The sequence below is a fragment of the Mobula hypostoma genome, chromosome 6 (genome assembly GCF_963921235.1).
Source record: "Mobula hypostoma chromosome 6, sMobHyp1.1, whole genome shotgun sequence".
Taxonomy (NCBI): domain Eukaryota; kingdom Metazoa; phylum Chordata; class Chondrichthyes; order Myliobatiformes; family Myliobatidae; genus Mobula; species Mobula hypostoma.
The window spans coordinates 116,023,934-116,051,857 of NC_086102.1; the positions used below are offsets into that span (position 1 = coordinate 116,023,934).

Below are 27,924 nucleotides of genomic sequence, written 5' to 3' on the forward strand. Positions count from 1 at the left end.
TTCTTGTAAAAATATGTTATATAGAACTTGTGCGGAAAAAAAATGGCATCTCAACTCATGCGTGAAAAAATTGACGCATGGAATGTAAAAGGTTAGCCACCCCTGCTCTAGTTGCTGCCTGACCTGCTGAGCTCCTCCTTTGTTTTTTGCTTAACTTAGATAATTTTGTTTCTTTGTCCTATATTTTTGGCACAGAAAGAAATCTTTTACCCCTTCACACCTTTGTTCACAAACCCCAATGTCTTCCTTTATTCTCCCAAGTTAAATGTATTTATTTTTGCCTTAATGGGCAAACTTAATTCTGTCACAAAGAGAGCCTATATTAAGCACCCCAAATCTACAAAGTAGTTGAGGTCAAATAATGACATCTTCCTTTTTTTAATTTTTAATTTTTATTTGAATAAGGAATTCGCAAGTATCATGAACTTTTTTCACATGTATAACCTTTTCCGTTTTTTTGTATATGTATAAATCTATAATTATTTATACGTTCCTAAGTACACATTGAGATGATGTAAAAAGTAATTAGGCACTTAAATAGATAATTATGTGCAGTTGTAATTCTACTCTATTAGGCTAAGTAATGATATTAGTTGTTAAGAAAAATAGTAATAATAGTGGATTAATAATAATTTCCATATATCTCTTCTGGACCATTTCTTTCTGGTCCAAAATATTGTATGTAAGCCTATGTAACTACCATCGTAGGTGTTTATACCCTAACTCGTTCATGTTTGCTCCTACCCCCAAACATAATTATCCAATCCCTATGTACTTATTTACCTAATTTTATCATTTTTTTTCCCTTTCCCAAATATTTTCCTTTAATTGTGTTAATTCTCCGTTTTCCAAAAAAAGAAAAAAACAGTAAACATTTGGACCAAGGGTGCTTACGTTCGCAATATTACTGTGTTGATGAGGAGAGCAGTATAAATCATTAGGAGAGTCATCTAAAGTCTGCTCACTTTGGGGTTATATATTCAATCCATTTATTCCAGATTTGATAAAATTTTTCTTTTTGAATTCTCAGAGAGTAAGTCATCTTTTCCATTTTAAATATTTCCAAGATAATTTCGTGCCAATCTTCTAATGTAGTTGGTATTGGATTTAGCCACCTTCTAGTGATTGATTTCTTACTTGCCGCTAAAAGGGCCTGCAGCAACTTTATATCTTCCTTCTGTTCAAGAAACAATACATGCCCCAAATAGAGCGTCTCAAAGTTCAGAGGTATCTGGGTCTTAAGTACCTTAACTAATGTTCTATGAATACCTTTCCAATATAAACTTAATTTAGGGCAATCCCAGAGAATATGGAAATGACTTGCCTCCTTGGAGCCGCACCTTCTCGGACACGTCACGTTTGTGTCTTTATATTTTTCTTGATATGGGGTCTTGAAGTATCTTATTAAATTTTTCCAACAATGTTCTCTCCAAGTCAAAGGGTTAGTCGAAGACCACTGAAAGCTGCATATTTTCCCCCAAGCCTCCTCTGAAAGTACCAACCTCGCTTCTTTCTCCCACTTCTCTTTAATATACAATGTGTTTACATTTTTAGCTTTGGAGAGTGCATTATATAATCAAGAAACTGATTTACTTGGTATTGAACTGTAAGCCAAATTGAGAATCTTGAAAAATTCTAATTCTACTGTTGATAAGTCTGTATATCTACAACTCTGGTTAACATAGTGTCGTACTTAAAGATACCCAAAAAAGTCGTTGTGTTCTAGGCCATGGTTGTCCTGCAGGAATTGGAAACTTTGTAATACTCTTTTATGTATAAATGAGAGGTAGGTTGTAAGACCTTTCTATATCCATAGTTCAAATCTTTTATCTCCTCTGTTGGAAAGGAATTTGGTATCATATGCACACCATCTGAAAAGTTTTAACATGTTATTGATTCCTCATGAATTAACCACCTTCTGCCATACTTTTAATGTAAGATTTATCCAGCTGTTTTTAAACTTTTCCAATTGGGCCATCAATCCTTTGCCTGCTATTGAGGCCTGTAGAGGAAAATGGTCAACCAATCCAAATTCGATTTCCTTCCATCTAGCCTTATATTCCCTATTACACCAATATAACAGAGGGGTTATCTGTGAAGCATAAAAATAATTTCTCAAGCAAGAAAGTACCATACCTCCTCCTTCCTTCCCTAACTGTAAGGTGTTATATCAAATTCTAGGTTTCTTTCCTTGCCAGATAAAGCGGGAAATCCATTTGTCCCATTCCCTGAATTGATTATCATCCACCTCCACAGGTAAAGTCCGGAAAAGATAGAGTTACCGAGGGAGAATATTCATTTTTATGGTATTTATCCTTGAATTTAAACTTAAAAAGGGGATAAGATTCCATCTATGTATATCTGCTTTTATCTCTGAAATTAATGGCCCATAATTTACCTGTGACAGCGTTGAAAGATCCTTCGGCAGGGTTATTCCTAAATATTTTAATGATTTAGCTTCCCACTTAAGATCATATGTATCCTGCAGTTTTTTGAATGGTGTATAATTTAGGGACATAACCTGCATTTTCTTTACATTTATTTCATAACCTAATATTTTCCCAAAGTCATCCAACAGTGTAAACAATCCTATAAATGATTTTTCTGGTTCACTCAGATAGACTAAAACATCATCTGCGAATAACGCCACTTTCTGTTCAATCCCTGCCACCTTGATACCTTTTACAATTTTGCTCTGTCTTATTAGTTGGGCAAGCGGATCAACGTATAGCGCAAAAAGGAGAGGAGACATTGGGCATCTCTGTCTAGTTCCTCTCTCTAAAATAAAGGAGTCAGGTCCCCATTTATCTTAATTCAAGCTGTAGGGCTGCCATATAAAGTCTGGATTACTTTAATAAACTTTTCTTGAAAGCCGAATCTTCCTAACACTCTGTATAGGAATACCCAACTAACTGAATCAAAAACTTTCTCAGCGTCTAATCCCACTACCATTGTCTCTGTCCCATTCTTAGTAACCTGTTCTAGTATGTGTAAAGTTCTCCTTATGTTGTCCTGTGTTTGTCTTTGTTGAATAAATCCAGTCTGGTCTAAATGGATTAGGCCAGGTAAAAGCTTTTCCAATCTGCGCGCTAATATAGATGTAAATAGCTTGTCATCTAAATTAAGAACGCTAACTGGCCGATAATTACCACATTCGAGTTTATCTTTACCCTCTTTAGGAATAACTGAAATAATCGCTTCTCTCCAGGAAGGTGGAGTTTCTCCTCTCTGCAAGATCCAATTAAATGTGTTAAGTAGTAATGGGGCTAACTGTGACTTCAGTGATTTGTATCACTCTGAAGTAAACCCATCAGAACCCGGGGACTTTCCAGCCTTTAATCTAGAGATGGCCGCATTCAGTTCTTCGGCAGTTACTGGTTCTAATTGGCATTCATTTTGTAAATCTGTAAGCTTGGGTAGATCTAAAGAATTCAGTAAAGTGTCTATATAGGGCTCATTGGAGGCCCGGCGTTGAGAGTACAGCTCTCGATAATATGTTTCAAAACTCTCTTGAATTTTCCCTGTTGTACTCTCCACAAGCTTTATTTTTGAATTCTTTATTTTATGCATTGTATTGTCTGCTTGTTGTTTATGTAATTTATATGCTAATAATCTAGCTGATTTACCTCCTACTTCATAATTCTTTTGTCTCAGGTAAAGAAAATTTCTTTGTGTTTCCAATGTATAAATATCATCGATTTCACTTTGCAATTTCTTAATTTCCTGTTTTAAATTAGAATTACTTTTGTTGCTATATACAACTTGAAGTTGTTTTAATTTTCCTTGAAGGTCTGCTAATTTTTGTGCATTGATTTTTTTCATGTGAGTGGTAATGGAAATAATTTTTCCTCTCCATACAGCTTTCAGTGTATCCCATAAGATCACTGGTGATGTTTCTCCCGTGTCATTAAGGTCTAGGTATTCTTTGATTTCTCCCCTTAATCTCTCCATTACTTTCGGGTTATTGAGTATATGTGAATTTAACCTCCATAGTGTTTTCCTCATTTTCCTTTCCGGGATTAGAGACATAGAGACTGGGCTATGATCCGACAGGTCAATTGTTGCATTATTACAGTCTTTTATCCTGAGTCTATCTGTATTAAATATAAAGAAATAGTCTATCCTTGAATAGGCTGAATGAGGGAAAGAGTCATGTGTATAATCTTTACTAGTGGGGTGTAATTCCCTCCACACATCTATAATTCCCAATTCCCAACTCCTCCATCAATAAATTCATTTTCTGAGTCAGAGGTTTATTCTGAGTAACTATTCTTGAAGAATCTAATGCAGGATTTAATCTAATATTAAAATCCCCTCCACAGATTACTACCCCTTGAGAACTGACCATTAGGGCAAAAATGTGTCTATAGAATGACCATTCACAACCTGGTGGAGCATAAACATTCAGCAATGTTATTTCTGTACCTTCTATTCTTCCTGTATTTCTTACAAATCGTCCATCTTTGTCTTTAGTCTCTGAAATATGTTCATAATTAAGAGCACTTGATATTAAAGTAGCTACCCCTCTTTTGTGGCTCAATTTATATAATGAATAAAATACACGCTTAAAGCCCATTCTTTTTAATTTTTCGTGTTCGGATTGGCTCATATGTGTTTCCTGGAGGAAAGCTATTTGTGCCCTCTCTTTTTTCAATTTAGACATAATCTTATTTCTTTTAATTGGATTCAAAACCCCATTAACATTATAGGAAATTATTTTTACCAATTCAATTTGCATTTTTCTCTAGTAGAAAAAAAAACTCTCCTTTTCTAACCAAACAGTAAGCAATCCCTCCTCAACAGTAAACCAAAACATATAACCACACCCTAGACATTTTTGAACGTATAACATTTGAAAATTTTCCCCGACTTCCAACAGTGAGGCCTGAGCACTGACCCGCCTCACTTCAGAGGGATAACCCCTATCTCTAGTCTGTGTTAGAGGGCCCTCCGCAGTGTGAACAGTCATAGAGAATTCTCTCCTATTTGTCTCCACCATATTGCTGTCGTTCAAGTTATTCCGTCTAGTTTATTTTCAGTTACCAGCTTTCATTTTACCTTTAAGTCCGATTTACTCTTTTCAGTCATTTCTCTTAATTAATCTATACTATCTGTATGTTCGCATCTGAATATTTGCAGCTTTTCCTTGTAGTTTGACACTCTGGTTCGTGTGGAGTGTCCTCGCCACACTGGCTTCCACGACTTCTGCCGAATCCTCTCCAGTAGCGACTCCGGTTGGGTGATAACTTTAATAGGTAGTCCCCGGTCCGCCAGGTCCGACGTTGCCTCCTCCACCGTAGCATAAGTTTTTGTCCCTTCGTCGTAAAAGACTCTTAGCCGAGCTGGATACAAGGTCTGGAATCTGATGTTGTTTTCCTTCAGGACACTCCGTGTTTCCGCATATTCCTTCCGTCTGGCAAGGATCCCGAGTGCGTAATCGTGGTCTAAACTGATTTTACAGTTGCTCTACATGAAACCTTTCTTTTGCCATGACCATTTAAGCACCTCTTCCTTTGTTCTGTAACTGAGAAATCTGACTAGAATTGATCTGGGATGGGCGCCTGCCGAGGGTAGCGGTGCCAACGCGCGGTGGGCCCTTTCTATCTGTAGGTCTTTTGCGTCCGGTATATCAAGGTTCTCTCTAAGCAGCTTCTCCACGAAGGGAATCATCAATCTGGGTTTACCTTCAGTTCCTTCAGGAACTCCATAGATGCTCAGAAATTCCCTTCTTGAATGGCCTTCTTGGTCTATTAGCTTCCACTGGAGCTGCTCTTGTAGCTTTAGCATTTCTGCTATCACTTCCTCTGCATTTTGCAGCCTCTCCTCGATTCCTACAATCCTCGCTTCGGCTTCATCTAACCTCAGATTAGTTTTTACTATTTCTCCTTTAATATCGTCCAGCTGTTTGTTGTTTATCTTGTCGGAACTCGCGAATCTCTCTGAGAATCAAAGACAGATTCACTGATTCTTCCTCATTATCTCCGTCCTGGCTTGCCGTGGGGGAGCTAGGCCCGTCGCCTTGCTGCGTCTCTTTGTGTTTATCAGCCTTCTGAGCGGACTTTTTAATCTTGTTCTTAGACATCATCCTTGCCCCTTTTATTAATATAGTTATACAATATTAAGTATTTGTCTAAATTCGATTTTGGGGCAGTTTACCTTCCTTTTTGTCGAGAGAACTTTTCCTTACACCGCCATTCCCTTGATGACCTGGAAGTCCCCCCAATAATGACATCTTTCAGGGCTCATCAGCTGTATTATTCTATCCCCTACTTAATAGTTTCCCTGATATGCTCAATTCACTAGCTGCTTCTAAGAAAGCTCCCAAATTTGAGTCTTTTCTCAAATTCCTGTTCTCTTCTCAGAACCTTGGTATCAGAGCTGAGTACGTTACTGAAGGTGTTCTCTAACTGAACAATTGTAGAGAAGTCTTTCTCTGTCTTCTGGTCACCTAATTTAATTGTGCAGTTGAATGCTCTATAGACTTTGATATATGCTCTTTATGTTAAAGGTGCATTCTTTTCAGTAACACACTTATCCTTTAACTGAGAATCAGAATCTGGTTTAATATCATTGACCTGACGCTCACCAGCTTCTAAATGCCATATCACTTGCAGTGTCACATCCATGCTAATACTTTTTCTGGACATCTTCGATGTACCACCCTCACTGGAAGTTGCAGACCATTTTCCAGACACTATGGGTGGAAAAAAAATGGAATAAATTGGCGAGGGAGCAAGAATGTTTACACACACAGGGGAGCAGAGTGTGAATTAATACATGACTGGCTGTGGGTGGCTCGGTGTTTGTAAAGCGCTCTCATTGGATGATTGAGTGTTTACTGTAATGGTGGCTGCTAAACCTAAATGGTGGTTTAAGTGTTGTTTAGAATGAATTTTTGTCATTGTTTAAAAATTTCAGTAAAGAATTAAATAACTATGTTGTAACAAATCCCTGCTCGCTGAGTATGGTGGTATTTTACTATACATGTCTGAGTGTATAGTAAAACTAAATTAAGTAAGTAGTGCAAAAGAGAACAAAAATAGTCGGGTAATATTCATGGGTTACTTCATTGTCCATTCAGAAATCTGATGACAGAGGGGTAGAAAATGTCCCTAAAACGTTGAGTATGTGTCTTCAGGCTCTTGTACCTCCTCTCTGTTAGTAGTAAGTAAGATTGCATGTCTTGGGTTATGGGTGTCCTTAAAGATGGATGTCGCATTTTTAAGGCATCACCTTTTGAAGATGTCCTTGAAGCAGGGCAGGCTATTGCCCATGAAGGAACTGATTGAGTTTGCAACTCTCCGCAGTTTTTTCTGATCCTGTGCATTGGCTGCTCCATACCAGACTATGATGCAACCTGTAAGCATGTTCTTAGCTATTTCAATACCATCCATGAACTATTTTTGCTTTCCATTAATTTCTTTCCATCTGTACAATTTCAAATTCAGCTCTATCTATTTAATTAATTGTGCTGTTTAATTTACATATTTTGTGATTGTTAATCTGAGAAACAATGTTCCCTCTGATTTGTATCTGCAAATTTCTTCATTTTGCTAAGAGTTCTGAATAAAAAATATTAATGCAAATTAGAAATACGGTATTAATTCATCAGTATTACTATTACTCCTAGGTCTACCTTTGTGGAAGGATTCTAGTACCAAATCAGTATCAGGGAATATCAACACAAGGTGAGAAAATAAATTTAATCTCTGTCAATAAGTCAAATAAAACTAAAAGGACTTTTTTTCTTTCTCTCCCTCTCTCCCTCTCTCCCTCTCTCCCTCTTCTATTTACCACCCTGGCCTCTTACCACTTCTCACTGCCTATCACCTCCCCCTGGTGCCCTTTCTTCTTCCCTTTCTCCCACATTCCACTCTCTTCTCCTATCAGATTCCTTTTCCTTCAGTCCTTTACCTTTCCCTTTCCCACCCACCTGTCTTAACCTATCACCTTCTTGCAAGTCCTCCTTCTTCCCCCACCTCCCCCAACCTTTTTATTCTGGCATCATCTCCGTTCCTTGCCAGTCATGAAGATGGGTCTCAGACCAAAATTTCAACAGTTTATTCATTTCCATAGATGCTGGGTTCCTCCAGAATTTTGTGTGTGCATCTCTTGTGATATCAATAAGTAAAATATTATCATCAATGAACAACATAGTCATTTTTAAATATGATCAAGACGGTGCAGAAGTTTGAAAATAGTTTTAAAATCTGCTAAGTAACAATCTAAATCCAGCTGGAGAGCAGAACTCCAGTGGAGCTAAAATGAATGATTTGGAGTGCTTGCAGATAGATTTAGTTAATTGTAAAAGAAACTCATAAACTTAAGTAAAATAAGAGTTAAGAAGTAAGAAAAAACAGCGTTTCTCTTCCTTTCCTAATTCCTCTTTGAAAGCAATGATTGAATCCGCTTGATTGATTTTCTTGAGTTAGCAGACCAAATGGTCACTGCAAATTGCCCTTAAAGTTTGGGTGAGTGGTAGGAATTTGAATTGAATTGGCTTTATTTCTTACATCCTTCACATACGTGAGGAGTAAAAACCTTTACGTTATGTCTGCGTCTGAATGTGCAATGTGTAAATTATAGTAATTTGTAATAAATAGTATGTACAGTAAGACAGACAACAGAATAGTCAGTATAGGTTAGAAATACAATTGTGTCAGTGTGAATTAGTTAGTCTGTTATCCTGGTGGAAGAAACTGGCCTGGAGCCTGTTGGTCCTGGCTTTTATGCTGCGGTACCATTTCCCGGATGGTAGCAGCTGGAACAGTTTGTTACACACCTGTCTCTGTAGATGCCCTGAATAATGGGAAGTTCCCATCCACAGATGCGCAGGGCTGTCCGCACCACTCTCTGCAGAGTCCTGAACTTGAGGGAAGTACAGGCAGTGATACAGCCAGTTAGGATGCTCCTTAAGATTTGGGAACTCGTGCCAAACTACTTCAACTGTCAGAGGTGAAAGAGGCACTGTTGTGCTTTTTTCACCACGCAGCTGGTGTGTATAGACCACATGAGATCCTCAGTGATGCTTATGCCGAGGAACGTCAAGCCGTTCACCCTCTCAATCCATGAATGTCAATAGGGGGAAGCCTGTCTCCATTCTTCCTGTAGTCCTTTGTTTTTGTGACATTGAGGGAGAGGTTGGTTTCTTGACACCACTGTGTTAAGGTGATGACTTCTTCTCTGTAGGCTGTAGGACTGCACAAGTATGTGTGCGCTTGTTGGAGGAAGGGGTGGGTGGAATGGAGATAAAATAATCATGGGATTAGTGTAAATGAGTTGTTAATTTTGGCAAAAAAACTCAGGCTACAGAGCACTGTTCCCTCCCAGCTGTGCTGGTACATGGCTGTGTAGTAACTGAAATGCTCCCACGCACATAGCCTTTGTTGCCGTGCTGCTGGAATTTTATTTTATGTATTGTTAAGATAAGGTTGAAATGTATGTTAATATAATTGTAAAATTGCCTGTAATTATGAGTTAATGAATATAATCCATAAATTTTCTAAATAATAAACATACCACAATCTTTATTTTGAAACATTTTAGAGCTTCAATGTATTTACATTGTCAGTGTTTCAAGTACAAACTAGTGTAAATTATAACAATAAACATAGAATGGAAATCAGTAGCTCATTGTTAATATACTGCTGGCCTACTGAATACTGATGCCATCGAATCAAAGCATTATACTTTTGTCATTGTGCCTGTCAGTTGCTTTGTTTACCTAGCATTCTTTGTGTTGTGAGTAGTGATTTTTCAATTTTCATTCTACATATTCATGGTATGCATATTACAGAAAAAGCACTTAACATGCGTTGCTGTTTTCAGGTCATGTTAAAATTTCCTGCTCAGAGCAATGGTTGGTCTGCGCAGGTGTGGAGAAAAAGAACTATAGCGGGAACGTTCCTATGGAAGCCTGTTTCTCTGCTGTATGACTCCATATTCATTTTCTTTCAGCAGATGTGCACATTGTGTGTGCAGATTTCCAGTTCAGAAACAGGCAGTGAATATCAGTTTAAAGGACAGAACAGACCATTAATTGGCAGTTATGGGTGGATAGGTAGTGACGCTACTAGCATGACACTTTACAGTGCCAGCAATTGGTTCAATTGCCATCGCTGTCTGTAAGGATTTGTGCTTTCTCCCAGTGGCTGCATGGGTTCCATCTAGTTGCTCCGGTTTCCTCCTACGTTCCAAAGACATGTTGGCTAGTAAAGGTGGTTAGTTGTGAGAATGCTGCTTGGCGCTGCAAGCTTGGTGACAGGTGTGGGCTGTCTGCAGTACATCCTCAAACTGTGTTGGTTGTTGATGCAAGCTGTGCATTTCACTGTATGTTTCAATGGACATGAGACAAATCTGTCTAATCCTATTTTACAGCAAAGTAATTAGACCTAGTAGCTACATGAGAGGAGGTGAATGGTACTAAGTAAATCTCCTGTATTTTTCAGAACGATTACTAGGTAAATGTATCTGGAGGTGATGCTGACAAATCACCCGAGCAAATTACATTTTAGAAATATGAAAGTGATGGAAAAATTGGAACCGACCCTAATAATTCTCTTGGTCCAATAGGCAGAGCCTTTTTGATCATCAGTCAGAAATCTCACAAAACGCTGGAAGAAAGCCTGCTGTGGGAATAAAAGCACTTGCAGAGGTAAGGTGTAGGTTGCAGGTATGACTGTTATAGAAGCACAAGTGTAGTGCCTATGGAGAAATATTTTTTGAATGTACATGGTTGTGCAAGGATTTTTTAAAATCTGTAACATTTATTGTTCTCTGTTTTAACCTCTAATGGCTTTTACTGAGTTGTTTTCACACGAGCCACATTTGGGTGTCATGGTAGGGTAGCCGTTAGCACATCATTGTTACAGCTCGGGGCGTCTCGGAGTTCAGACTTCAGACCTGGTACTGTCTGTAAGAAGTTTGTATGCCCTCCCACAGTCCAAAATGTTCAGGTTAGTAGGTTAATTGGCCATGGTAAATTGTCCTGTGATTGGGTTAAGGTTTAATAGGTGGTTTGCTGGGTGGCGTGGCTCATTGGGCCAGAAGGGCCTGTTCCACACGGTATCTCTAAATAAATAAAATAATCAAGGCCAAAGCTTTATCCTGACTTGTATGTTCGTGAACAAGAGCAGTAACCCTAGCCATTGGATAATAGAATTGTGCTGTATGGAATCAGGTCATTCAGCCTGACTCATCGATGCCAACTAGTTCAGCCCTTGGACCTTAGCCTTTATGCCTGAGAGGTTCAAGCACTCGACGGGACGCTTGTCAAATGCTGTCAGCAACTCAACTTCTACCACTCTGAGGCAGTCCAATTCCAGATACAAGTTACCGTCTAGATGAAAAGTTCTCCTTTATTATCCCATGTAAATTTCGTTCCCCTTGCCTGATGTGAGGAAATGTTTTCTGTAGTCACCCTTATCTAAACATATATGATAAGATAAAATGTCTGGTGTGCAGAGATCATCTCTGAACGCACGTGTCGAACCTTGAAGTGGTTGCCGTAGCACAGGATTGTGAGAGGCTTCAGAAGTTTGTAGGCTCAGCCAGCTCCATTATGAGCACACGCCTCCCCATCATTGAGGGCATTTTCAAAAGGTGATGCCTGAAGTAGGCAGTATCTGACATTAACGACCCTCACTGCTACATATTGCATGGAGCAAGAATGACAATGGAGTAGTATGATTAAACGGTTTACCTGAGACATGTTACTAATGGTACACGCTGGGCAACTTAATAGTGCGGGGGCAACAAATCAAGCCCACTGAGCTGAAACAAACATGCACTCGAAAGCCTGTGCACAACAGAGGATGCCCCCTGGTCATAGAAAGCGCGATCAATTCACTATGCAATCAAATAGCCGCATGTGAATTCGCCACATTTATTTGTTGATTGATTGCACTGCAGTGCAGAATAGGCCCTTCTGGCCCTTCAAGGTGTGCTGCCCAGCAAACCTCGATTTAATCCTAGCTAAATGATAATGCAATTTACAATGACTAATTAAGCTACCAACCTGTACGTCTTTGAACTGTAGGAGGAAGCCAGAATACCCAGATGAAACCAACGCAGTTACTGGGATAACTTACAAACACTTTATTGACACTGGCGGGAACTTTCTCGCAATCTCTGATACAAAACACTCACCATCTGGGACATGTCCTCTTCTCATTACTATCATCGGGAAAAGGAGCCTGAAGACCCACACTTAATGTCTTAGGAACAGCTTTTTCCCGTCTGCCATCACATTTCTGAATAGTCCATGAACACCATCTCACTATTCCTCCTTTGCACTATTTATTTATTTTTGCAATCCATAGTAATTTGTTATGCCTGCACTGTATGAATGCATAAAACAAGTTTTATGACTAATATCAGTGACAATCAACCTAATTTTGATTCATTTTCCTTTCTTTCAGAAACAGCACATAGAACAAGACCTATCACATGAAGTAGCAGCTCGATTATACCTGGATGAGGGAAATGCCACAGCAGCTGTTAATGTGCCAGCCTCGGAAAGCCTGAAGGAAAATCTAAGCATTTTAACAAAAGAACAGAGAGGCGATCTTCCACAGTTTACTGAGGTGTGGTTTATACAGGGTTCAACATAGGTCTCTGTAGTTCAGTGTTTATTCTCCTTATAAACGGAGTCATCCAGTCCTTTGTACATCTTTGTGAATCTTTTCTCCACCCTTCCAATTTAATGACATCCTTCCTACGGTTAGGCAACCAGAACTGTACAAAATACTCCAATTACACTCCCACCAATGTATTGTATAGCTTTAAGATTTGAGGTTGCGAGAAGATGCAGCGGTAAAGATGTATTGCATCAAATTTGAGATCCTGACTAGACCACACCTTAAATATTGTGTACAGGTTTGGTCTCCCTACCTAAGAAAGGATTCCTAGAATGGCAGCTTTGTCATATGAAGAGATATCAGGTGAACTCAGCCTGTATTTGCTGAGAGGGGAGCTCATGGAAGCATATAAAATTCCTACAGAATAGATACATAGATGGGTTGGGCTGAAGGGCTTGCTTCTGTGCTGCATGACTGAAAGTCAACATACACTTTGCCTTTCTAATTCCTTGCTGAACCTGTGTATTAAATTTCAGTCATTCATGTCCAAGGACACTCGTGTGTTACCTCTGCACAGCCTACATCTTTTGTTTTCTTGCCAACTAAAACATACTCTATGTTTCTGTCTTTTGACCAAAGTGGTTGTTGCAAAGTTGTTTACCAAGTTAACCTTCACCAGAACAGAGTGACAGCAGAGTCCAAGTGAAGTAAGGAAATAAAATAGCAAATGACAGGAAGCACACTGTTAAACTTATGAACTGAATGCAAGTATTCAGCAAGCCTATCACCCAATCTGCATTTGATCTTCCCATTTGGTCAAGGAACCCTGATCATGAACAGTAAATACAGTATATTAAATTCAAAGGTGAATTGCTACTTCATCAAAGGGCTTTGGACACTGGAGCAGGAGGTGAAATGGCAGGCCTTGCTACCCTCGTACCTTTGTGGGAAGGGAAGTAGGTTTTGGGCTGAAGTAGGAGAATACAAGAATATCGTGGAGGGGGCCGGCTGGTGGCGCAATGACATCGGCGCCAGGCCCAGGAGCGGAGGTTCCCGGGTTCGTAACCAGTCGGGTCCGCTCCTGAGTATGCTTTCAATCAGTGCCGGGTTGAGTGTCAAGATCGCAACTGGACCTCGTAAAATAAAGGGAAAAATACTGCGAAATGTCTGAGTGAGCAGTGGCGCGCCACACAGTCTCTCTCTCTCGCTCCGCACCTTGTAAAAAGCCATGAAAAAGACATCATCACGGATGCACATACAGATGCGCACGCACACGCACAGATTCGCATGCATGCAGGCACACGCCAAAAAAGAATTCCCGAAGGGAAAGCTCCCTGGGCAGTGTTGGTAATAAATAGGATATGAGTTTTGAAAGGGAACAGTCAGATATGACACCAGGAGAACAGAAGAAGGGAATTGACATTTTGATGTTAAAAAAGTTATCTGAAAATACAGGCACAGAACCAAGGGCTGGCAGACAGCATACAAGTTAAACCGTAGGGGTAGTTTCTGAAAGACATAGGAGCAGAATTGCGCTATCTGGCCCATTTTGCCATTTGATCGTGGTTGATTATGCTGGCAAATGTTGCTTTTATTATACTTGCAGATCATGACAAGACTGAACCAGGAGGAGATTAATAATGGAACTTTGCAATATAGTCCTGCTACAGGTAGAAGAACATATTATCAGACACAATCACTACATTTGGATATTTAGAAGTGGAACTTAAAAGAAAAATGGGGCAAGGTTTGTCGTGATGCAGAGCAAGTAGTAGAGAAGGACAGCATATTTGTCTGCCTCATTTCTGGCAAGAAGATAAATGAGCAGAGAAAATACTCCACAGTATTGGAGAACAATTTTGACAAGACTAATATAATTTTATGGAGATAAAGAGATTGCACCCGCTGGGATCTGGAGCAACACTTCTGTTCCTTCCCCCACCTCTTCATACCAGCTATCTCTCCTTTGCCTTTTAGGACAGATGAATGGTCTGGACCTGAAATGTTGACTGTCCATTACCTTCCACAGATACTGCCAGACTTGCTGGGTTCCTCCAGTGTTTTCTGATTACAGTTTTAAATTGGATGATTGGCTGGAATAGACAAGAGATTTACAGAAAATGAGGCTTCATTCAGATCGGATAGAGCTCACATAGGATAGAGTGAGTGAATTGAAGGGCAGAGTAGATTTGATTCTGTCGCTATAAATGCAATCATTGGATCATTAGTGAAGGTATATTGCTGTGGAGGGAACATGTTGATTCAGTTCAGCCACTTGTTATTAAAAGAATTAAGAGTGATTATGTGGACAGGAGCTTGGTACCATATTGGATAACAATGGGTAATGGTGTTGTTGGAAGGACAGAGCAATAAGATTCATCAGCTAAGTGATAGCGACGACTTCCTGCATTGTCAAGGTTGCCTACAACCCAAATGCCCAGTCTATGTAGTGCTGCAAGCAGAGGAGAACTTGTCAGAGACAGAAATACAGACTGAGCCTGTTGGTGACCAGTACTCCAGCAGCAGGGCTCAAATTCAGCTCTGTCAACCATGATGAGCAATCAAATTCTGACAAGATGACACTTCAAGGATGTTCTTAAGGTCTCACTGGTGTGGGGGGTGGGGGATGGAAGGAGGAATGCAGCATCCACATTGAATGATGGGAATTAAAAGGAGCCTCTGGGAAGACATCAAGCACTTTTTGAATCTCCTTGGGAACAAAGGCCAAACAAGTGAAAAATCCACCCATCCTATCCAGCCCCATGTGATGGAGTCTGCAGATCCTGTATAACATGCTTCAGTCACCCCAGACCCACTGAAATGAAGTGAAAGCAAATTATTCTGAAACTTGAAGGACTGGGTAAGACTTATAAGCCTGCAGGAATGTAAGCCTTCATGTCTGCCTGGGTCATTGTTGAAGTCTTATTCTCAGGACAGGTAGATATACTGAATGGGGAAAAAATGTAAAATTGGGCTCTATGGATCAACCAACTACAGCAGAACACTGGTCAGTAAATTGGATAGAAATTGTTCGATGGAAGAAGAAGTATAATGATAAATTTGCTGGGTAGAACAGAGGGAGAAAATGTACTTCTGTCACTGAAGGAGTTAGGGATTTAAGGATTCAGTTGCACAACCTCAAAAACTAGAACCACATGGAAATCCTTGTTTTCCTGACTAACAGTAAGGATAGACAGCAGCACTTTTCACCATGATTATTCTTGACACTGCTGCCTCACAAGGCTGCATCAACATCCCCCACCTCTACTTCCTATACACCAAAGACAGTGTGCTCAGATTCTGCTGCAACTCCATTTACAAGTTTGCATAGTGGTGGGCCACACCTCAAATAATGTGTTAGAGTACAAGAAGGAAATGGAGAGCCTAGTGATATGTCAACAAAACAAAAACCTGGCCATTAATTTCAGGAAAAGGAGGTGGTGCAAATATTCCTGTTTACATCAGTGCTAGTGAGGTCAAGAGGGTTGAGTTTCAAGTTCATAGAAGTGAACATTACCACTAGCTTCTCCTTGTCCAACCACTTAGGCACCACAGCCAAGAAACCTCATCAGCATCTCTATTTCCGCAGGAAGCTAAAGAAATTTGGCATGTCCTCTTTTTAACCTCACTAATTTTTATTGATGCACTATAAAAAGCAGCTTACCTGGATGTATCATTGCTTGGTATGGCAACTACTCTGCAAAGAGTTGTGGACATAACTCAGCACATCCCAGAAACAGGTTTCGCTCCATGGACTCTGCCTAAACTTCTCCCTTCCTTGGGAAAGCACTCAGCATAATTATGGACCTCACCCACCTTGGACATTCTCTCTTCTCCTTTCTCTCATCAGGCAAATGATACAAAAGCCTGAAAATATGTCAGAATCAGAATTATTATCACCGATGTATGTTGTGAAATTTGTTGTTTTGCAGCAGCAGTACAGTGCAATACATAAAATTACTACAGAACTGTGCAAAAGTCTTGGGCACCGTAGCTATAAAGATGTGCCTACGCCTTTCACACAGTACTGTACTTAGAAACTTCTTACCTGTATTTAACAGAGCTCTTAATCATTTTTGGATGAAATTTTACCTATTAAGAAATTGTCTCAGCTTAGAGTATTTGATGACTTCTTGCTATCAGTTGCCGATAATGATGTCCATACAACAAAGGAGTAAGATGAGGCCCATTTGAGTTTGCTCCGTGCTTTTGTTCCACACTGTCATAAACTGGGGATTGGTGCAACCTGTGATCATCACTGAACACTTGCATAACATTTGAAGCACGTTGGGCTGAGATCAACAATGTGATGTCAGTTATAGTGCCTCTGCTGGACGCTGAATCCTTGTATATAATATCAGCTAGTCTGTTTACAACACTTGGGATAACGGAAACAGCATCACTGGTGGTTCTTCACTGTTCCCAGCTTTTCATACAGATCAGATGAGAGCTGCTGCATGCTGCAATGTCTGCCCTCTTGATCATTCTGCACTTTTCATTGACTGCATCGTGGGCTTATAGAAGGAGGATCACACACCTATCAGTGTGCTCCCTCCTCTCCCCCTCTCATATCCATGGCAGCATCAGAGAGCTCCTTTTAAAATCAGTGATCAGAATGGCAACAATGTAGTGACTGCTTTTTTTTAACGTACAGATTCCCTTTTGGCAGCTGATTTCCGGTGTAGTCTTGAAGCTATTTCTATCCACATTGAGAGAAACAACATGGAAATGCTCCCTTTGGTCCATCAAGGCTAGACTGACCGTCAATCACATATTTTTTGCACTTGCTCTACACTTGCCCTACACTTGCCAGAGATAAGGTCCAGAGGCCTTGGCTATCACCCTAGGAGCAGTTTACAGGGAACAATTAACCAATCAACAGTCAACCTATCAACACGTTTTTGGGATGTGACCTTTAGACCTTTCACACATTATTATAGAATTCTATTTGGGTATCAGTACTAAATATGGCAGTTGATTAGCCCATCATTGGAATGTAAAATCCAATTTATAAATAATCAAGTTTTTTTTTCTAGAAAATGCAACTATGTGTGATTGCTAAATATGTAAATGAGCATGTGGCGACCAAAGTGAAGTTATGCAAAATGTAGTTATTGGTTAGGGTCCTGTCGAATTACTTTGCAACATGATTTGCTCTCCAGGCAGCTGATCCACCTACGTTCAGAAACTAGTCTTTCTTCAGTTTTGCGTTTTGCCTGCAGTTTTAGTAATTTTAGGTTTTCTGTTGCAGAAAATGGTGGAGGAGGTGAGGAAGGCTCTTGACTATGGAGAACCTGATGAAGTGCTCAGCACTGGATTTAAACTGAAGATAACACGGAAAGATATCAGCACTCTCTGTAACTACAACTGGCTCAATGATGAGGTACAAGGCCCTTTTACCTAATATTATGCCTTTTTTGTTTCAGAATATTTTCTCACTGGTTTTCTATACATCCCTACCTTCTACTTATTTCCATCTTTTGAACGTACTGATTTGTTTGAGTGTGTGCTTCCATCTGCCCTCTAGCTCTTTATCTGAGGTAGTTTCCCTGTGCAACTGAAATAAAAGATATTATTTTCCCCAATTTCCCAGTGGGATGTGAGGTATTGCTTGGAACGTAGGTTCCCCCTGACTCATCACATGCCCAGAGTAGTCATACTTAGACAGTCAACAAAGCTTGCTGCCTGCACCCATCGTGTTCCCCCTCCCTCACTTTCCAGTTTTAGATGGTTCCTTCTACTCTTAGCTATATTGCTTTTACTATTCAGTGGTGAGTTGAAACCATCTGGTTTTGTTTTACCATTCACTATTAAAATACTGTTAACTTGTTAAAGATGTAATTTGTTTTTAGGTTTCATTATAGCAAATGGTTATAGTTTCAGGCATAAAACTGTAGGAATCAGGAGAAACAAAAGTGAGAGTTGAGATTGGAGTGGACTGGGGAGTGGGGTATGTTACGTACCCCGTAACTGGGTTGCCAAACCAGCAGAAATGGATCACTCAGTTGGAGTCTGGATTACTAGAACTAAGAAAGTTTTATTAAAGAAACAAGCAACACAGTAATCGAAAGGATAATAAATGCAACAGTTCAACAATGATAACCACACATGTGCACAGAATTAAGATAACAGCATCAATCAAGCTCTATCGTTGTCTAGGGGTAAATGATCAAATTTCAAAATGACTCAAAGTTCAGTCCAGTTAGTAGTTCAGTTCGCAGTAATCGTTGCCCTGGCGATGGACAACGTGGGGGGAAGAGAGACAGAGAGAACAGGAACAACTCATCATTCAGCACAGCTTCACTCACAGACCGGCGAGATGCTCACGAGCAACTTTTGGGCGGGTCCTTGGTGATGTCACCTGAGGTCACCAACTGTGACCCCTCCTCCAGATGCGGTCGATCCTCTGCAGTGAACCCGGCACCCAGGCAAGGGCGGACACACACCGGGTTCCCGCTGATCGTACCTTTCCACCCTTGTCGTTGTCTGATACTTCTCACCCACTCGTGAGAGGCGCACCGCTTCCAGGGTCTCGTTACCTCGGGTGGCGTGTGTCTGCTGCCTTAGCGAACCGGTCCCTTTTTATCCCCCTGCTGGGGTATCGCCTGTCCATCACTTCAAACAGTTCAAGGTTCAAAGAGGGGAGCCGCTCCAGACAGCTCTCTCTCCCACATCCCTTCATTACACATCTCCAGAGGCTGCTCCATTGTTCCTTATCTCTCCTTCCCCTGAGGGCAGGTGGCAGACCAACCGCTGATGCCACTGATGCTAGCCCAGGCCAGCAAACATCTTAATTTTATGTGTATTCTCGTAACAGGTAGTAGAAGTCTTTCAAGTTCTAGGATAATATGTGCATGCCAGTGATGTACAGATTGAGAAGCAGTGAGGATAAATTTGAAGATAATGCAAAAGCAGGAGGAATGGTTAATTATTTAGATCCAAGAAATAGGAGGACCAAAAAGTGGCAAATGAAACTTGGTGTAACTGTGAGATAGAGCTACAAAAGACTGCAGAAGCTGGAACCTGAAGTAATAAATAATCTGCTGGAGGAATAATCAACGGTCAAGTTGTGCAGGACTGATGCTGTGTTTCAACCCAAAAAGTTCAGCTAGTGTACACTGAAATATTATTCTGCCTAGTCCCATTGACCTGCACCCAGACCATAGCCCTCTGTATCCTTCCCATTCATGTATTTATCCAAACATTTGTTAAATATTGAAATTGAACCTGCATCCACCAGTTCCGCGGCAGCTTGTCCCACACCCTCACCAGCCTTTGAGTGGAAAAGTTTCCCCTCATGTTCCCCATAAACTTTTTACCTTTCATCTTTAACCTATGCCTCTAGTTCTAGTCTCACCCAATCTCTGTGGGAAAAGTTGGCTTGCATTTATGCATTTACGCAAAATACCCATCATAATTTTATGTACTTCTATCAAATCTTCCCTCATTCTCCTATTACCAGGGAATAAAGTCCTAACTTGTTCAACTTTTCCCTATATCTCAGGTCCTCAATTTCCAGCAACATCTTTGTAAATTTTCTCTGTACTCTTTCAATTCCATTGTTATCTTTCCTGTAGGTAGGTGACCGAAACCGCACACTATATTCAAAATGTGGCCTCCAAATTAGAATGGGATTGGTCTTGTGCTGTGAATTGCAATAGGTCTTGAAGAGAAAAACGGTGGGGGGAGTTATGGATGCAGGTTGATCATCCATTGATTTCAACAATGACGATTGCGTTTGTGCAGCTCATTTGATTTGTGTTTGGAGGTAACAGTAGAGGCCAATTCTTGAACGGGGAAGGGACCTTGATCTCCACCCATGTACTGCCTCCCATCCTACCCACAAAGCTTACGCTTTTCAGGTCCCTGGTGATTGTTTCTGCACTAGGAATCCAGGAACTAAAGGTGAGGGTTTAAATCGCACAATTGTTCCTGGAGAAAGTAGCCACTGTTCCTAGAGATCACAAATCAACCAGAATATCATAAAAGTGCCTGCTTCACTCAAGTCCTTTCAGGAAGGAAATATTTATTTGGTCTTCAACGGCAATTGGCATCAGGAATCGTGTTTAAAATGCAGGTTTCCCCAGTATTGCATTACTCTTCATATCCCCAAAGTATTTCCTTTGCACCAGTGTTCAGCTGCACCCTATCTACCCTCTCATGCCCTTGGCCACTTTCATGCATGCTTTGTTTTGTTAGTTACTCTAGTTTTATAGTCTGTCAGTAAAGATTTGTACTTCATTGAACAATCCTGTCAGTGACATTGCCTTCACATTGTCCAAGAGCAAGGCCAAATAGAGATTAACTGTATTGCCACAAGTAGTGAGTGCCTTTAGGAAAGCTTTAGAAATCTTCACTTTTAACAAACTACAATTTTAAAACTCAGTGTATATCACAAAGGACATTAATTTCTCTCACTATGGAAAACCTTATTTGGGGAGATCGAGAAAGTAGAGGATCCATTCTTTCGTGTTCATTAGCTCAACAAAAACTTTAACTATTTCATCTGAGAATTTGAGGTCTCTAGTTCAGACTGTCTTGCATATTCAGTGTCACATTTTTTTCATCTCCCACCAAGAGTCTAGGGAAACAGCCCTCGGCCCCGCCAAACTGGGTAATAGTTTGTGTGTGGATGCTGTGTGATGTACCCCACCCTGCCCAAATAACAGACAATACACCATATATGATTAATTGATTTACAGTTTATAGATATTACTGAAACTATATAATTAATAGAGAATAAAATACAAAAGGAAAATCAAAGGCGCCACACTTATCAAAGTTCAATCTCTTCGTGCACAAACGGTTGGAGCTCAGGACCCTTCTTCACCCTGCGACCCCTCGGACCACCTCGACCGGCCGCCTGGGACCAACAATGGTGGTCGACCAGACGCTCCACACGAGTCCGTCTCCATCTCCTCTCCTCACCGAAAGCTCCGCTTGAGGTCCAACCCCATTAGCGGACTAACAGCACCTGATCCTTCCTCCGTCTCTCTCTCCCGCTTTCTGCCCCCAAACCCCGCGCATACAATATCTTCAGATACACCAAAAACATAACAACTATCCAAATTGGTTCGTAACATCTCCTTATCACAGTCTAACCCAAAACAAGCTGCTAGCGGGAAGGACTTTCTCAGTGTTTAACATTACAAAGAAGCATTCCCAAGTATAACATAACAAAGAAGCTATTTTAATTAGCCTACACAGTAACATAAAAGACGAAACCCCCTTACATTTAAATGCAGGCAGCATATGAAATGAGGTAGATTATCTTGTAGCACCCTGGAAATTAGCAGGTATGACGGAGTCGTGACTGAAAGACGATTGTAGTTGGGAGCTTAATATCCAAGGATACACAATCTATTGAAAGGACAGGCAGGTAGAGGAGGAGGAGTGGCTCTGCTGGTAAAAAAAAATAAAATCAGATCTTTACAAAGAGGTGAGATAGGGTCAGAAGATGCAGAATCCTTGTGGGTAGAGTTAAGAAACTCTGGAGGGTAAGAATTCCCTGATGGAAGTTATTTACAGGCCTCCAAACAGTAGCCAGAATGTGGTCTACAAATTACAGCGGGAGAAAGAAAAAGCATGTCAAAAAGGCAATTTTACATTAATTATGGGGGATTTCAATATGCAGATAGATTGTGAAAATCAAGTTGATGCAAGATCATGAGAGAGAGTTTGTTGAATGCCTCTGAGATGGCTTTTTGGAGCAGCTTTTGGTTGTGTTCACTCGGGGATCAGCAATTCTGGATTGGGTGTTGTGTAATGAACTGGATATGATTAGGGAGCTTAAGGTAAAGGAGCCCTGAGAAAACAGTGATCATAATATGATAGCATTTGCCCTACAATTTGAGAGGGAGAAGCTGTAGTCAGATGTATCAGTATTACCGTGGAGTATTACAATCATAATAATGAGAGAGGAGCTGGCCAAAGTTAATTAGAAGGGGACACCAGCAGGGATGACGGAAGAGCAGCAATAGCTGGAGTTTCTGGAATCAATTCGGAAGGCACAGGATAGATACATTTCAAAGAAGATGTATTCTAAAGACAGGATGATGCAACCATGGCCAACAAGGGAAGTAAAAGCCAACATAAAAGCAAAAGGGAGTGCAAAGATTAGTGGGAAGTTAGAGGATTGGGACATTTTTTAATACCTACAGAAGGCAACCAGAAAAAAACACAAGGGGGAGAAAGATGAAATATGAAGGTTAGCTAACCAATAATATCGAAAATGATACCAGAAGTTTTTTTCAGGTATATAAAGAGCAAAATACAGGAGAGAGTGGATATTGGACTGCTGGACATTGATGCTGGAGAGATAAGAACAGGGGACAAGACAATGGCAGCGAACTGAATAAGTATTTTGCATCAGTCTTTGATGTGGAAGACACTTGTAGTATGTGGGAAATTCAAGAGTTTCAAGGGGAAGAAGTGAGTGTAGTTGCTAATACTACAGAGGTGGTGCTAGGGAAGCTGAAAGGTCTGAAGGTAGATAAGTTACCTGGACCTGATGGACTACACTCCAGGGTTTTACAAGAGGTAGCTGAAGAGATTGTGGAGGCATGAGTAATGGTTTTTCAAGAATCACTAGATGCTAGCATGGTTCCAGAGGACTGGAAAATTGCAAATGTCACTCCACTCTTCAAGAAGGGAGGGAGGCAGAAGAAAGGAAATTTAGGCCAGACCTCAGTGGTTGGGAAGATGTTGGAGTCGATTGTTAAGGATGAGGTCTCAGGGTACTTGGAGGCATGTGTTAAAATAGGCCACAGTCAGCATGGTTTCCTTTAGGGAAAATCTTGCCTGACAGATCCATGGAATTCTTTAAAGAAATAACAAGCAGGATAGACAAAGGAGAATCGGTTGATGTTGTGTACTTGGATTTTCAGAAGGCCTTTGACAAGGTGCTGCACATGAGGCTGATAAACCAACTCGGAGCCCAGGGTATTACAGGAAAGATACTAGCATGGATAGAGCATTGGCTGATTGGCAGGAGGCAAATTGTGGGAATAAAGGGATCCTTTTCGGAGTGGCAGCCAGTGACGAGTGGTGGTCCACAGGGGTATGTGTTGGGACCGCTTCTTTTTGTGTTTAATGTCAACAATTTGGATGATGAAATTGATTTTGTGGCCAAGTTTGTAAACAATATGAAGATGGGTAGAGGAAGCAGAGAGGCTGCAAAATGACTTGGATTAGGAGAATAGGCAAACAAGGAGCAGATGGAATACAGTGGCAGGAAGTGTATGGTCATGTGTAGACTATTTTCTAAATGGAAAGAAAATTCCAAAATCCAAGGTGCAAAAGGATTTGTGAGTCCTCGTGCAGAGTCCCTAAAGGTTAACTTGCAGGTTGAATTGCTGGTGAGGAAGGCAAATGCAATGCTAGCATTTATTTCAAGAGGACGAGAATATAAAAGCAAGGTCGTAATGTTTAGGCTGTATAAGGCACTGGTGAGGCTGGACTTGGAGTATTGTGAGCTGTTTAGGGCCCCTTATTTAAGAAAGGATGTACTGACATTTATGAGACTGGAATCATACCAGAACAGATGAAAAAGCAGTATTTATCACTCTTCCTAAGAAACCTGGAGCAATAGAATGTGAATTACATAGGACCATAAGTTTAATGAGTCATATCACCAAGATATTTCTAAGAATTTTGATGAAAAGAGCTAAAAGTAAGATACAAGCTGAAATAGGTAAAGAACAATGTGGTTTTGTGAAAGACAAAGGGAAAGAAATGCAATATTAATGTTAAGGATACTATCAGAACAAGCTATTCAAGTGCAAAAAGATTTGTTTGGTTGTTTTATTGACTACACAAAAGCATTTGATAAAGTGAAGCACAATAAGTTATTTGAAATATTACAGAAAACTCTAGATCTAGATTCGAAAGACCTCCACCTAATCAGAAATCTGTATTGGGAACAACTGCCGCTGTAAGGATAGATGGAGATGTGAGTCAGTTTACGAAAATCAAGAGAGGCGTTAGACACGGATGTGTTTTCTCCCCTGATTTATTTAATGTGTACAGTGAAACAATATTACAAAAAATAAGAGACATCTTGGGAATCAGAGTTGGCAGTGAAAACATCAATAATTTCAGATATGCAGATGACACTGTGTTAATTGCAAGTACGGAGGAAGAACTACAAAACTTAATTGATATAATTGTTGAAAGTGCAAAAATGGGTCTATCTATCAATTGCAAAAAGACAGAATGTATGGTAATATCCAAAAAGAAGGAGAATCCTATCTACAGGCTGAGAATAAACGGGGAAGACATAAAACAAGTACAGAACTTTTGCTACTTAGGAAGCTGGGTGACATCAGATGGCAGGTGCGACGTGGACATCAAAAGAAGAATAGGGATGGCAAAAGACACCTTTACGAGAACGAAGAGTATACTGACCAATACTAAACTAGGCATGACAACCTGCCTCAGAGTACTGAAATGTTATGTTTATCCAGTTATGTTATATGGCTCAGAATGTTGGACAATATGTAGTAACGTGAGGAAATGAATTGTAGCAGCAGAGATGTGGTTTTTGAGGAGGATGCAAAGAATATCATGGACGAAACAAATATCTAACGAGGATGCCATGAACAGAGCAAACGCAAAAAGAAAAATAATATATGAGATCATGAAAAGGCAACATAACTTCATTGGACATGTGATTAGGAAAAAGGAGTTAGAATGCACGGTAATTATGGGGAAGATTGAAGGCAAGAAAGCAAGAGGAAGACAGACAAATGATGATGGAGACAGCAGCCAGAGAACTGGAAATGAATACCAATGAATTAATCCACTTGACCTGAAACAGGAGTGTGTGGGCCATGGCAGTCAAAGCTCAAACTGGCCATGGCACCTGATGATGATGATGATGATGATATACTGACATTGGAGAGGGTTCAGAGGAGGTTCACGAGATTGATTCTGGGAATGAAACGGTTATCATATGAGCAGCGATTGATGGCACTGGGCCAGTACTCGCTGGAATTTAGAAATATGAAGGAGGATCTCATTGAAACTTATTGAATGTTGAAAGGCCTAGATAGAATGGAAGTGATACGGATGTTTCCTATATTAGGGACATCTGGGACCAGAAGGCATAGCCTCAGAATACAAGAATATCCATTTAGAATAGAGATGAGGAATTTCTTTAACCAGAGGATGATGACTCTGTGAGATCCGTTACCACATATGGATGTGGAGACCAGGTTGCTAGGTACATTTAAGCTGGAGGTTGATGTGTTCTTGATTAGACAGAGCCTGAAAGGTTATAGGGAGAAGGCAGGAAAATGAGGTCGACAGGGAAATGGATCAGCCAAATGGCCCAATTCTGCTCCTTAGTCTTAAGGTCTTATCTGCTGTGTAAACACGCATCCCTTCTATAAGAGGCAGTCGGGTGACTCTCAGTCGCTACGTAACTTGATTTACAACCCCCCCCCATCCAAATGGCTGATGAACCATCTGTAGAAAGCCTGATCTGTGACCTCAGTCAGCAGTCCATTGTACCAGGTGAGACATTGTATTAAAGCTGATCCTGATCTCTGTTGTGTTTCATTTATGTACACATATTTACGTAAGCTGAGATGCACTGTATTGTTGGTCTTATGGAATGGACAGCTGGAAGACTGACAATTATACAGTTGCTTTATTCTGCCCAGCAAGTCCACCTTCCAAACGACCTTGACAAGGTAATTGTCAAGATGTTTCTGCTAGAGAGTTTGGATGAGCATGGGGATGAGATTAGGGGGCAGTCATTTAAAACTGTCCTTAAGGTTCCTTGAGATTGTCATAGCCAGGGTGAATAGTAGGGATGAGTTCGCACTACCTATTAAATACTCCCAATGGCAGTGTCTGAAATAGCTTCTGACGACCAAGTTCAGCTCCTTGCCTTCATGTGTGGCTTAGTTACTAAGCTCGGCGGAACCATTTCTACTGACAGAAGAAGGGGCAAAGGTGGGTTACTGGCCCCTTAAAACCAGTTGCTTTGGGCAGATGGGGCTTATCAGCCATGGTTGGCAGCTCATCTAGAAGAAGGAAAACTCTGATTTCAAACTTGTACTGCCTTGCGGCTATACCCACCCACTGGGAAGGCTTTGGGAGTAAACACCAAGGAAAAATCTGGAACTGGGGTCCCTAAGGCAGTGCTACATTGAGTTCAACATTGACCGGCAATTCCTACGATGCCAGTGGTGTCAAACTGTATCAGTCTTTGCTGTTCCTTTGAATTCTTCAGCTGCATGGAGCGAGGGAACCTGCTGCATGGACAACAGCTTGCTCTCTATACCGTACTGCCTTGGCTTGCGTAGATAACTAGGACACAGCATCCATGGTCGACCCTAATCAACAAAAGGCATGCTTCCTTTAAAAGAGCTATGCAGGAATTTTTACTAGCAGAGAATGCAAACCTCTGGAACACTCTACTGCAGAGGGTTATGGAGGCTAGATCATTGGGTGTATACAGAGGGCAGTCAAATAAGTTTTGAAAGAAAGGAGTGCCTGATGATTTTGAGAGGCTGGAACAGAAGAGGAGAAGAGGCCTGGGACAGATCAGCCATGAATGGCAGGTTAAGCTTGACTAACTAAAGTTCAAAGTAAATTTGTTATCAAAGTACATGTCTAACAACTGAGAGATCCGTTCTGCCCCCGTCTCGCACATCTCCACCCCTCTTGGGGTGGACACTATCCCAAGTGCCAGGCAGAGCCTGCCAGAGCTAGAACATTTATTCGCAGACCCTACCTCCAAATCAGACAACTCTTTCCTCTCTCCCGCCCAACAGCATGGACAGCCCCGAGTGCCACCTCCAACTCGTCAATGCCAGCCTGAACTCGAACAAAGACCGCACCCACAACACATACAGCAATCACCAGCAAATAACCCACAGAGACACACATTACAGATTTAAACAGGGCACCCACACAGCATACCAGTAGATCCAATCCCGGACAAAGTCCACACAATGTAGCCCCCGCCGCCCACCCTCAGGGTCGCTCTCCTGCCTTCTCCCCCAAAACCCCGCGCATACAGTATCTTCAAATACACCAAAAACATAACAACTATCCCAATTGGTTAATAACACATTTCTTATCACATTCTAAACCAAAACAAGCTGCTAGCGCAAACTTTCTCAGCGTTTAACACAACAAAGCCGCATTCCCCAAATTAACATAACAAAGATGCCATTTTAATTAGCCTCCGCAGTAACATAAAAGTTGAAACCCCCTTACACTCTTCCCCCCACCAAATAAAGTCATGTCCTCATGACTTCTAAATAACTCGCCAACCAGTCCTGCAGACACACAACACACACATACACAGATACACACAGTGACAGTGCTCGGT

General features: G+C 40.8%; 1 protein-coding gene across 1 annotated transcript in view; it reads left to right on the plus strand.

The window, feature by feature from the left end:
- The window catches only part of LOC134348335 (sentrin-specific protease 2-like), an 84,710-nt gene that overhangs the window by 39,691 nt on the left and 17,095 nt on the right, over window positions 1-27,924 (plus strand). Inside the window, exons 9-12 of the mRNA XM_063051529.1 lie at window positions 7,631-7,688; window positions 10,573-10,654; window positions 12,420-12,584; window positions 17,830-17,961. Coding sequence (XP_062907599.1) covers window positions 7,631-7,688; window positions 10,573-10,654; window positions 12,420-12,584; window positions 17,830-17,961 — 437 coding nt within the window. The remainder of the gene's footprint in view (window positions 1-7,630; window positions 7,689-10,572; window positions 10,655-12,419; window positions 12,585-17,829; window positions 17,962-27,924) is intronic.